The sequence below is a fragment of the Schistocerca americana genome, chromosome X (assembly GCF_021461395.2).
Source record: "Schistocerca americana isolate TAMUIC-IGC-003095 chromosome X, iqSchAmer2.1, whole genome shotgun sequence".
NCBI classification, from domain to species: domain Eukaryota; kingdom Metazoa; phylum Arthropoda; class Insecta; order Orthoptera; family Acrididae; genus Schistocerca; species Schistocerca americana.
In genome coordinates, this window is record NC_060130.1 from 878,662,166 (window position 1) to 878,676,244 (window position 14,079).

The 14,079-nt window shown below is 38.6% G+C and overlaps 1 protein-coding gene across 1 annotated transcript in view; it reads right to left on the reverse strand.

The window, feature by feature from the left end:
* LOC124554996 (protein crumbs) overlaps positions 1-14,079 on the reverse strand; it is a 355,585-nt gene that overhangs the window by 55,156 nt on the left and 286,350 nt on the right. The window contains exons 25-28 of the mRNA XM_047128736.1: positions 13,348-13,793; positions 11,316-11,659; positions 7,952-8,139; positions 7,722-7,843 (exon numbers count right to left, since the gene is read on the reverse strand). Coding sequence (XP_046984692.1) covers positions 7,722-7,843; positions 7,952-8,139; positions 11,316-11,659; positions 13,348-13,793 — 1,100 coding nt within the window. The remainder of the gene's footprint in view (positions 1-7,721; positions 7,844-7,951; positions 8,140-11,315; positions 11,660-13,347; positions 13,794-14,079) is intronic.

Consider the following 14,079-nt stretch of genomic DNA (forward strand, 5'->3'; position numbering starts at 1 on the left):
AGAGGTGTGCAGCAGGAGGGAGAGTTAGGAAGGGTGGCTGATGACATGGATGGAGGTGTGGGAGTTATGCTTGCAATACATCCTTCATTCCTGTACTCCTGTAAACTGCATTTGCTGTGTGCTGTGAAGTTTACCTACAATTTTTTGCACTTCACCATTGAGGGCTTTTTTTGTGTTGTATTACAAGCAGTGGCGGACTTCATTATACAACTAATCACAAAGATAAGAAAACCTTTTAACTCATTGTGTGACTTTGTTACTAATTTGTTGGAACATTGTAGAGCCTTTGTTCTCTTATCCTGTTACCTGACCCTGGGGCATAGCTGTGTAATGGTGGCAGGGAAGAATTGTCTTAACAGTGTACTGCACCAGAAGCCATTTCACAAACTCGACCTACCATAACAACTGTGGCAACTCGGTCTCCACAGCAGTAGCAACAAGGCCTTTTCAAAACTGATAAGGGTTTACAAAATTGGAGGCAAGGATGGGATCAGAGAACAGATTCTGAAATATTCCGATCCTACTATTGAGCAGGAATTGCAGATCACTGATTACCAAGACTCTTGTGATTCTGCTGTAGATAGTTTTCAGCAGTCTGGTAACATTTGTACTGTAGAACAGAAGGTTGGAAACAGCTCTAGTGCTACACGGTCCCGTAAACAGCCACACTTAATGGCACACAGACAGTCTCACAGACAGGACACCATAATACATCAACAGCTTCAGCACAAGCTATGTTCATCTCACCAACAGTGTGGTACAAAATCTTATTCCTGATGCTATACAGCACATAAACGTGAACATTGTCCATCACACCAAGCCACTTGCTACTCCTGCCACGGAACTGGACATGTACGAAGTGTTCACTTAAAAAGACAAAAGTCCCCGAGTCACAATGTGAAACTATTGTGCCCTGCTAGGCAAGTGCATGCTGTAACTTCAGAACATGTTGCTCTCACAGAACAATCGTGTGCAGTTATTCAGAACACTAGTTCCCCTGTTATTCTGAACACTAGTTCCACTGTGCAACATCTCTCTAATAAATTGTATGAACCTTTTAGCAGGCCATACAGTAAAACTTCAATTAGATACAGGTGCATCAGAGTCCTTGTTAAGCTATGAAACTTATGAACTGTTAGGCAAATCAAAACTATGTCAATCTACGAATATATTTACGGTGCACAATTGCCAGAACATTCCAGTGAAAGGAACAATTAACACTGCAGCCACGTATCAGAATCTGCAGAACACAGTTCCCATCAAGTGCTACGAAGAAGACAATCAGTTAATAATTTTGGTCTCGACTTGTTTGGACTAAACACTGTGGGCGATGTACTGGCTGTGTCTCATTTCAATTCAAGTGATAGTGTTGCTAAGCTCTGTGATGAATTACGCGAATTGTTTGCTCCTGGTGTAGATAAAGCCAATAACTTTGTAGCGCACATTATGCTTCAAGACAACATGCAGACGCACCTTTTCAAAGCACGTGCAGTGCCTCTTGCACTTAGTGAACAGGTTGCAAAAGAACTGGCTCACTGGCAAGAAAATGGCATCATCGCACCGATCTCTGCAAGTCAGTGGTCTTCCCCAGTAGAATATGTTTGCAAACCCTAAGGAAAAATTAGAATTTGTGCTGATTTCAAAGCCATCATCAATCCTCAGACAGTTGTGGATACTTATCCATTGCCTCACCCTGACAAACTCATGGATCACTTAGGCAAAGGTGGCTATTTTTCAAAACTTGACCTTTGTGATGCCTACCTTCAGATTCCTCTTGATGAACCTTCACAAAATGTGTTTGCCATTAATACACATTTAGGTCTTTTCAAGTTCCTTCATTTGCCTTTGTGTAGCAAATCAGCACCTGCCATTTTCCAACACTACCTAGAACAGCTGACTACTTCTGTACCTTCATGTACAAATTACCTGGACAATATTGTAGCTGCTGGCCACACAGCAGAACATCACATTGCCAACTTGTGCACTTTATTTCAAGTTTTGTCTGATGCCGGACTGAAGTGTAATACAGGGAAGTGGGTCTTTTTCCAGACAGAAATACAATAGTTAGGTCATGTTATCAATTTTCGAGGTGTTCATCAGACATGGGCACATTTGCCTTCACTTCCAAGCTTCTGAACAAAGCTCAGAAGAACTATTTAGAGCTACGAAAGGAAACTCTTGGCATCATTTTTGGAGTGACAAAATTTCACCAGTACCTATATGGTCAAAAATTCTATTTGGTCACAGACCACAAGCCTTTGCCGTCATTCTTCAATTTGGCTAAATCGATTCCTATTCATACTGCTGAGAAATTGCAATGTTCGGCTCTTCTTCTCTCCCACTACCACTATGAGATCATTTATTGGCCCACTTCTAAGCAAGCAAATGCAGACGCTTTCTCACATCTACCTATGGGACCTGATGCTGACTTCGACACTTCGAAAGCAGCATGTTTTCAAATTGATGCACAAGAAAAGGACTTTGTCGAGCAGTTTCCACTGGATTATTGTAATGTAGCTCAAGTCACTTCTTCCAGTCCCAATTTGCAGATTTTGCTCTGACACATTAGTATAGGTTGGCCATCTTCTATCAAGCACAATGTTAGCCCCATTATTCGTCAATATTTTGCACATCAACATGATCTTTCTGTTGTTCATGGTGTCATTTTGCTTCACACAGACTAAGGACATTCGCATGTGGTGATACCAAAAGTGCTTCAAAGACATGTACTTAGCTTATTGCATCAATGTCATTGGGGCATTGTCCACACAAAACAATTAGCATGCAGACATTGCACATGGTTTGGCACGGATGCGCAAATAAAAAGGATGTGTGAAGGGTGTCAAGCGTATGCGGGACATCAGGCTGCCCCTCGACAACATTTTTTTTTGAGTGGCCCAAAGCAGAGGCACCTTGGTAGTGTGTGCACATTGACTTTGCTGACCTTTATTGGAACACATGCTGGTTAGTATTTGTCAACGCATATAGCAAATTCTCCTTTTTTTTGTTCCCATGTCATCGACAACATCTTGCTCCACTTTGGATGCACTTCAGTTCATATTCTGCATTGAAGGTATGCCTGAATTGCTCATCGCAAACAATGGACCTCAAATTTTCTCTGCAGAATTTGAAGATTTCTGTACAGTGAACGGCATATACCATCAAACCCCAGCACCATTCCACCCAAAATCGAATGGTGACGCTGAATGTTTCATCGCACATTCAAACAGCAAATGGACAAATTTTGCTTGCATCATCCACACGAACAAGCCTAGCATCACTTGTCCACTTATCAATCCCAGCCCTGCAATGGTCCTTTGCCCACAGAACTGCTACACGGGCGACGCCACCAGACACTCTTGCATTTGCTACATCCTCCGCTGTGGTCGGCGCCTACAGACTCCAGTCAGCCAACATATCAGATCAGCCAACCTATGTTTTACAAAATCTATGGCAGTGCGGCATATTACTAATTCAATTGGTTCGCGTACGTTTCAGATTCAAGGTCCTGATGGACTGTGGATGGCAGAAGCGGCACCTAAATAAAATTTGTCCTTGTCACTTGCAAAGTTCTGCTGCTTCTCGTATGTTCACAGATTCCTGACCTTCCCGGTTGACACAACCAGGAGTGCCATCCATCAGAGTGGGTTCACGAGACACTGTTTCTGGACCTCAAGCTGACGGATATCGATCCAACGCTACCATCCGTCCACCAGCGGATGTCTCACAGCCCCTGCCATGCCACCACCGCTGGGTCAACTCCATGTCAATGCCTACCAAGAGGCCTCCAGTCAAGAAGATGCCATTGTGGATTCATGCCATCAAGAAAGTGCCCTGCCGATGGGAAATGAGATGCACCCTCTGCATTGTTTTTCAGCCGGTGTTCCCTTGCAGTCTCAAGATGGATGTCAGGGTGGGAGCGGTGACTTGGCATAAGCTACTGAGCAGCGACTCGGCATAGGCTACAGAAACGGTCTCCGATACAACACTAGTTCCAGTACCCACGCTCCCCCCTCGCCATTGGTATGGTGCTCGGCTGTACGTGACAACAGTGCTGTTTCATCCAAACAAGACAGAGCCAGAGCAAAAGCACCACAGATGCAAAGATACAAGCTGGTGCCAGCGCCATACAGACTCGCCACTTGCTTGAGTTCCACCAGTACCATGGGCGGCGTTGAGGATGAAGATATTGAATTCGCCTCTGCCAATTGCCGGCCGAGTATAATCTGCCAATGACCACACGACACAGACAGAAGCCTACTCAGAAGATAGAAGAGCAGCACTTGTCCACTTGGTTGTAGATCATCCTCCAGAACTGACTTAGACAGGGAACGTCGTTTAGAGAACTCTTAGAAGTGAACAGACAGTTGTTGTAAATTTCATTTGCTATGTACTGTAAAGTTTACCTATGATTTTTTGCACTTCGCCATTGAGGGCCTTTTTTGTGTTATGTTACAAGCAGTGGCAGACTTTAGTATACAACTAGTCGCAAAGATAAGTAAACCCTTTAACTCATTTGTGCGACTTTGTTACTAATCTGTTGGAGTGTTGTAGAACCTTCATTCACCTATCCTGTTATCTGACCCTGGGGCATAACTATGTAATAGTAGCAGTAGCTATGTAATAGTAGCAGGAAGAAACTGTCTCAGCCATGTACTGCACCAAAAGCTGTATCACGAACTCACAAACTCGGCCTCCACAGCAGTAGCAATGAGGTCTTTACAAAACTGGCGACAAGGGTTTACAAAAGTGCCCATGTGTTGCATTTCTATCCTGTGCACCTGTTGCCTCTCCCTCCCGCATTTCTACCCCCCGCATCTCCTGCCTCTCCACCCAGCATTCCTATCTCACACACCTACTGCCTCATCCAGAGACGTCACTCACCTTTACCCAACCCTCCCTTCCACTCTTTTCTACACTCATTCACTCCACTTAACACAAACCCTCACCCCACTCTAGCAAATGAACTGCAGTGCTGGCATTGGGTGCTCATTTGGCACAATGTAACACTCACTCTCTCTCTCTCTCTCTCTCTCTCTCTCTCTCTCTCTCTCTCTGTGTATGCGGGTACAGGCGAGGGGGGTGGGGGAGGAGTTTCCTTTGTTTTTTTGTGTGTGTGCCTGTCAATGACTCAACACTTCTACTATTTGGTGGGCTGTTACCTTCACACTTAAACTGTATATACATGTACTATAACAGAGAGGGTGTTAAAGAGTATGCTGCATCACAGTGCATCAGTTGGTAATTTTAGTATCGTTCTGTACCATGCATGCCTTTGTGGCTATTTTAATCATATATTATGTATGCGTCAGTAAATGCAAGTGGCAGAAATTTTTATCTCTCTGATACTGAAACTCATATGGATGTAGTGGCACAAAGTCAGTTCAGTGTGCACATTCTACAGTACAATAAAAGTGGTTATTCACGCCAGAGTGTATTAAAGCTGTGCCCCATTTCCTTGATCATCTTATTCCTGACTGACCAGTGGGAATCTCACAAGATTGTAGAGTGATAGGGCAATACATTTGAAACTAAAAAATTAGCTGCTAACTTTGAATACCATACATTTAATCTTATGAATCTGAAGACAAATTACGTATGTGGGATTCAGTGCCCATTTTAATACAGTATTGACAAGTTTGCCTAAAATCAAGCAAGTAACTGCCTCATAAAAGCTGCTTCATTCATATTCCATTTAGGAAATTATTGTTGTCATTATGATTTTTTAAAGTCATTGGTAGCAGGTTTATTGGAAATCAAAATAAATCTCATGTAATATTACATATATGCACAGGATGTGAACCCAGTGTCTTACAACTCAAACGTTTAGCTGGCATCATACCTTGCTCTGTTCCAAAGCTGCTAATTTATCTCAAATATTCCGTTTATTAGTTACAAACCAATAGGCCATTCTCAGTTCAGCAGTTAATTTCTTAGGACTATCATACATGAGTGGGCTCAGTGCTTTTCTGATGTTGCCACTTCACAGAATAAAGAACATCAGATGTAGACAAATGTACCACAGGTGAAATCTCTGTGGAATGCTTGAACTTGTGTCTTTATAATATTGTTAGTCTTGATCTTAACTCTCACTACTGACTCATACCTGTAAAGCTGACACATTGTTACAGCAATTACACATCCTGACATACATAGCATGAAACCATGTATGTCGGTTTAGTCGAGTGTTAGGGAACATTTGGCCAGGTTTGTTCTTTATTACCTCCTTCTTATTCTCAGTTTTATACACTGAGCTCACTACTGTGAAAAATATAACTACTAGTGCAAAACATATTATGCAGAAGACACTGTAAAATATTAACCAGTGATGTGAAGATCTTTTATAGATCTACATGATATTTGTACATACATATGCAACATCTATCCTTTAACTATTCAGCAATTAATGCAGTCACTGGGGAATTTGTTTACCACAGATGCATACCTTATCATTTTCCTTGAAAACTGGTTGGTATGAATTTTTATTTGAGAATGAAGCCTTTCGTGATGGCACTGTTATATAAACATTCTCAATTCAAGGAAAAACCTCAAGCTTTCAACGATTACCCCCATCATATTCATCAAGAGCTACTGACTGTCAAAACTGTTGCTGTGGTGGCCTTATATAGCCCATAGATGGCTTCTGATTTGTGAGTAATTACATAATGCTGTAACACACATGGTGTCAGTGTCTGCACTGATGAAGCCACTGCACCCATAGTAGCATAAACATCACAATGAATATGTCTGCCTCTTCTCCACATCTAGAGCTCGCTTTCATGTACTGCGAAGTTTACATCTGCTGTCAATGTTCAAGTTCTTCTTGCACATTCTTATTTCTACAGCCTCTTTAATTACAGAATCCCAGTATATAGTAGCCTAGGACAAAACTTTTGTTTTGTCAAGCACTATTTTGTGTTTGTTTATGAGGCTGTGCACTACTTGCATGATATGATTATTAAATACTTTGGTTGTTACATCACTGACATATCCCACAGCATGAACTCACTCTCAAACCCTCTCCTATTGATATGAGACTTCACTCATAATGGAGCGTATAATTTTATTTTTTAATGGTTTCTGTGAACTTTAGATGAGTCACATCATCTTAACCTGTCTAGCAACACTTCAGAAACTTACACTCTGCCTGTAAGTGAACTGTTGTGGATGCCAAAACCTCTCAGTTTATTCGTCATTTACTACTTATATATTCAGTTATTCAGAGAGGTTACACACCAACTTGGTTTTCTTCCCTTGCATAATTCCAACAACTGAACATTTAAACTGTTTATTTACAATTTTCTCCTCATGGTGTGTTTAAAGACATGCCCACAAAAATATTATCAAGTGTTATGCCATTTCTGTTAACCTAGACTCTGTTTTGGCAGTATGATGCACCTGACTATATGACTCTATCACCAAAAATATTCCTTCCGGGAAACCACTCAGAATGTTTAATAAATATTAAAGCACCCAAGTATCACAATGTTTTGGTCTTTTTCATAAGGTGAGCTCAGAAAACGATTAATCTTAAACACATTTTTTTAAAGTATGAACTTTACAATCTGGAGCGTACGATAGATAAAGATTTAATTCTTGACAATAGAACTTATCTTGCCAGGATTCTAATCTCTGTTTAGAGCACAAGATACATAGATCAAATATAAGAAACATAAATATTTCTGATAAACTAGAATGATAGCTATTTCAATGAAACTCACCTTGTTATTGTAATCACATATCCCATTATCACATTTCTTAACAACACAATATGGTGTATCACAATAATCTCCAACAAAACCTTCAGCACACACACATTTGAAAAGTCTGTCAGCTTCTGGATCTGGAATAAAGAGGTTATCAAATTATGCATGTTCATTTTATATATAGACATGGAAGATTACACCACTTGTTGATCAGAAAAAGATGTATCGTTCAAATATGGACTCACCTGTGACTTCTAAGCAAGTAGAACTATTTCTACAGGGCATATCTGCACAAGTTACAAGCTTAATCTCTTTACAGAAAGGTCCTATGTAACCATCTGCACATCTGCACTCAACTGTAGCTATGCCATCTATACAAGTTCCACCATTCAGACAAGGAAATGAAAGGCATTCATCAATATTCTGCTCACACCTGTGGGAAAATGATGGAGATTTTAAATATTCTGAAATAGTCTTTTACCATTCATTTAGCAAGTGAGGTAAAGCATCTAAGTTTTGCAATCTAAATGTTTGCAATTAACTCATATAAACTCAAAATGGGACTGACAGGAACCTGAAAAATTCACATTTGCGATAATTGTGAATGTAGAATCAAATTCTAGCACAAATTGAGAAAATATGAAATTACCTGCTAAATATTATTTTATAGCAAACTGTGTCCGGATGAAATATTTTACCAGTGATAGTTTCAGATAGTTTTATTTTCTGCACATAAATAAGAAAAAATAAACAATTTCCAGTGACACACTTGAGAAGTAAAAAAGGGCGTCTGCTCACGAACCGGAGATTACTCACATGAATGCAATGGCATATCAGTTTAGCTGAAGTTTTTCTCTTCAATTGTTGGTAGAGGAGAGGAGGAGGGAGAGGGGGGGGGGGGGCAAAGCAACACATAGCAACCTAGGACTCAGCCTATTGATCTGGCATTTTAGAACAAAGTCATGTACACTATTCAGTGCAGCTCGTATCTGTGGTATCAGCTACGGTAGTATAAAAGCTCATGAAAAGGCTCAACAATAGGTTATTTGGCCTTTTGTATACCACAGATTCAAAAACTCTCATTGGCAGATACCTTAACTGTCAAAATGGAGGAGGGGGATGGGGGGAATCAAATATAATGTCAAGAAACATTTTAAATCAGAGATGCTTTCTGTTCACTGATGAGAAGATGCTGCTGCTTTTCAACAAAAGCAATTATCATTTCAATAGCTGAAACAGTGCTGAAAGAAGAAAACAGTATACAGATCATTTCATAAAAAAAAACTGTTGAAGTTTTTGCAAAAGCAAAAATTTCATTCTAAAAGTTAGAAAATCATGGTTAAGAGCCTGTATTGATGCATTCTTGAACAAATATCTACTCTGTGTGAGGATTCAGTGTGAGAAATATCTGTCAGATTGAAGATAAGAGTATGTCTAATATAATCATAAAATGAGCCCTCACAGCCGGATCACAAATCCTTATGTGTAGAATAGGTGTTTGTTGTACACAACAAAACTACCATATTACTGGCAGACCTCAGGTAGTGAACTAAACTGCAGATAAATTATACTATTAACAGTGAATTTTGCAAGAATTCCAGAATGAGATTTTCACTCTGCAGCAGAGTGTGCACTGATATGAAACTTCCTGACAGATTAAAACTGCGTGCCGGACCGAGACTCGAACTCGGGACCTTGTAGGAGACGAGGTACTGGCAGAATTGAGGCTGTGAGGGTGGGTCATGAGTCATGCTTGAGAAGCTCAGTTGGTAGAGCACTTGCCTGCATAAGGCAAAGATCCCGAGTTCGAGTCTCGGTTCAGCACACAGTTTTAATCTGTCAGGAAGTTTCTTTGCAAGAATTATTCAAATTACAAGTTTACATTGAGAATTCACCTTTTTCTCTGCACTAGAATACATAACTTTGTGAACATGTATTATACCTTAGTATTTGGTTTATAGTGCCCTGGATTTTTCATGTAAGTTTCCACAAAAATGACAAATTCAGTACTAAACATTTTTGCAAGTACATTACTTTTTTATATTTCCGTGCATTACTTTTCACAGTCTGCACTGCATTTTGCCATGTATGACCTGTGAAGTAATATACTCTCACAGTGCACAAAAAATGCATATTCCAGATGTAAAATTGGCGCTCTCAAACCTTAGTCTATAAAAATAAATAGTTTAATGTTTTTATGAGTAAAAACATCTGTACTTTCCAGTCACAATTTTTATTTAATTTACTTTATACACAAGGTGTTTCAAGAAATAACTCCTATAGCCATGCATGCCTTCTTACTGTACCTACTGCAGCATTTTACAAGTATGATGCTGCTGTGAATGAGGTGTTTACTCATGGTGGTGACTTTACTGTAATATAAATGGACAAAAAGTTTATTTTTACTTCTGTATCTTGTTCTATAAATTCCAAATATTAGTTCTCATCTTTGGCTTGCATATTTAATGTATTCTTTCATGGGTCTTGTCTTTCTCTCCTAATTCAGGTGTAATGCATTCTTCACAGTTCCACAAAAAGCAAAGCAGCATAAGATTGGTGAAACTGTCTTCCTCAAAATGGCGGTAAACTGCAATGACACGTAACACGATGCCTATTTGTTCCAGTTTATGATTAATCACACATGCAGCTCTCTAAATCTTCACTTATTATATTTACTTCACTTTACTATTTATAGTATCAGTAGGGAAACTTCAAGTATGATTATTGAGACTGAAGTAGAACCTGGGAAAAGTTGACAAGGGGCATCTTTGACTGGCACCTACATGTCAATGTGTGGAAAAATGCCACATGTAAGGCATCATGGTGCAGTACAGCTGCAAAAATGTAGCCTTTTCCACCAAAGGATTGTTTACGAAACACATTTAACTGCTTAAATTTAGAGGTGTGTATTAATGCCCATATTTTGTTTCCAGGTAGATTTCACCAAGAGGAACAAGAAAGTGCAATACCCTTCTATTCTATGAGCCGCTGTTTATTAAATAAAATTATATTGTGTGTTTAATCATTACATTGCGTCATTAGTGTTATTGTAGTGACAAGGTGCCATTGTTGTTATGCACAAGCAGGCTGAAACTGTAAGTGCAATTTCACACTAGTTACAAAATAAATTAAAATGACATACTACTTGAAACAGTTTACTACAAAATAAGAACATCATTTGATACATACACAGGACAACTACCAGAATGAAACCATCTAATCTCAAATTTTGTTTAAAAGGCATTGGTGTGAAATGTCTAAAAACTTGTAGACACGCTATGTTCATGGTCTCTCTCTCTCTCTCTCTCTCCTACTTTGATGAAACACGTGGTCCTCAGCGAAGATTCCTTTTGTGAGATTTAAGATTATCACAAATTATCTCAATCAATTTTCTCCTTACAACCACCCAATCTGTTTTATGCTTTTCTATAGCTTCCACTTCTGTTCGTATCCTGTCATATCTTCTGAATTAAGCTCTCATCTTTGATTTATATATTAAGCAACCTATTTAAGAGCATTAAAGATATTTAATTTGCAGCCTAAAATGTGTTCCAGTTTACAGATCTTACAAAAAATATTAAACATAACACTCAGGAATTACATACTTACCACTCCCCTTCCCAACCAGGCTGACACTTACAACTGTAAGCTGCTATTTCGTCAACACATGTAGAATTATTCTGACATGAATTATTCTTGCAGTCATCAGTATTTTCAGAACAATCCGACCCCTCAAATCCACGCTGACAAGTGCAGTCATAAGATTCATTTTCATCAGTACAGGTGCCATTATTCTGGCAATCAATTTGAAAACATAGCACACAGCCAAGGATGGGAACCATACTGTTTTCTCGAGTTAAATAAAATCTGTCTTTTTCTGTAAAATTTTCTGGAAACGTTTCTTCAAGGTAAGGGACAAGAAGATTTCCAATCCGTATTTCACCCAGGCAACCCTGCAAAAGAAATAATCTTGCAATATAAAAGTTTTCTAGCCTGACACATAAGTCTGAAAAATTCTAGTTCTTCAAAATATGAAGATGAAGTAACAAAAAACTACTTTTATATGCACTCGTGATTAAATGACAAATAAATGGTTTATGTCAATAAAACTGATGAATAGTTCCCCAGACTGCAGTATTATTTGTTTTTATTTTTATTTTATTTATTTATTTATTTATTTATTTTTTATATTTTTTTATATTGAGCAAATAGTACACAAATTACATAATGCACAAATGAACAACTGAGTGGTATTCAAACATAATTATTAAATTTGTTACAGCACTACCCCAAATAAGTATCTTCAGTGAGTATAAAGACTATCTGTACAAGCAGTTGTGTTTCACTTATTTTATTGCAAAGTATCTTCAGTAGCCTGTAATACCTATTTTGTATCTTACTACACATAATTTACGTACACCTTGTATAAAGGATATCTGATTAAACAGTTCTGGACATGTTTCTTGATTAAAGGGTTTTGTCTTTTGTTAGGTTAAAACCAATGTTTATGATGTCGTGTGTTTCTTACATCACAAATGTGTTGCATTGAAGCTGTGTTTGGACCCGTAAAAGCCAGGATGTCCAATTCTTGACAAATACATGCACGTTTAACTATATATACTTCATGTTTTCACATGTGAGTTTTAAAAAATGTGTATTTATCTGGGGTAACTGTGTGTGTGTGTGTGTGTGTGTGTGTGTGTGTGTGTGTGTGTGAGTGTGTGTGTGTGTGTGTGTGTGTGTGTGTGTGTGTGTGTTAATCATTAAGATACTATTTACTTCTGCTGAAGGGACTTCACTGTCTTCAGTGAGTGACTGAAGAGTTCACAGAAAAGTTAACCAACTGATTGGATGGTATACCTCGTACCTGCTGTTCCACATTTTATTTAGAGCTATTGTTTATTTTTCATAATTCTTACTGTTAATGAGCTTTTATAGGCATATCAGGTTACTATTTTTAACAGAAATGTCAGCTAGACAGCTATAGCCATAGTTAGAGCCTCAGAAATTTCCAGGTTCATACGCAAGGGTAGTAATTGCTTCAATATTACTGGTCTCTAACACTGAGTGGCAAGTTATTGCACAAACTGTACAAAAAATAAATAAATAAAAAATTATGCCGCAACTCCAAGATAGCTCTTCAGTAATTATATATTGATTACAACACTAAGCTTCCTAATTACATACACACAGAATCAGGCAATGCCTGGGAGCTATCTTTTACACATGTAGACACTTGCATTTCAACAAGGCAATTACAGTAAATCCCCCCCCCCCCCCCCCCTTCCACCATTTTACTTAACTGTCTCACTGATTGCCTTTGTGGCTGAGTGTCAGGATATTTGATTACTGCAAGCAACCAGGTTTGGTCGTCAGAATCACCAGGGATTTTGCCTTGGGAGGACTGTAACAGGGTTATTTCAGCCTTCTGAGAGCAACTGAGGATTTATTTGAAGCAGAAATAGTAGTTTCTAAAGTTAACATCAATGGCCAGGAGAGTGCCGGGCTGACTATATATCCCAATCCTGTCTTTTGATAACAACAGACTAATACCCTACACTTGTTAACAACATACTGAGTGACACTTTTTCAGCAAATAAAGCATGGTTGTACAACTAACAGAAATGTTATGCTGTAGTACCTTAAAAAAACTTCCATGATTTCCTGGATGATCCACAGAAGGCATGTGCAGAGAATCAATGGCATTGGTATCTAAAGGATTAACTGTTATGGGCTCAACAGTAATGTCATCCATTTTGTAAAACCAACTGTTTCTCAAATTTCCACTATCTACGCCTCCTCCAATTACAAACTTAGCCTTTAAAAGCAGGTTATGCCAGAGTGATAATGAAAAATTTGTAGATAAACGTGACTCCTCTTGTGAACTATCTGTATTGCCATAGATTCCTTCATCACTCATTCGAATTGAAATGGTAGTCCAATTTCCATCTGGTGCACTCTTCCATAATGTATTTCTTTGAGGAGGAATATTTGCTCCAAGTTTCCATGACACAGTAATTACATCTTTGTATACATAAACTGAGAAGTAACTTTCATCTTCAGTCGAGATATATAAAATATTTCCACCTGAAAAAGAAAAAAAAATATTAACAAAAAAACGGGTGTTTGCATTCTGACAGCAGAATAACGCACCTTTTAGAATCTAATTAAAAGTGAAGAACATCAGGGGTACTGTAAGAAATAGAATTATACTGGTTATTTCACTGAATTTATGACGACTATAGTGCAAGTCTGAATAAAATCATAGATAAGTGCTCTACAAAGGACTGACACTTAAAAAACAATATTTCACAATGGAACTTCTTTCTTTGGTAAAGTATCAATGGGCCATCTACTCTAAGGCAATATATAC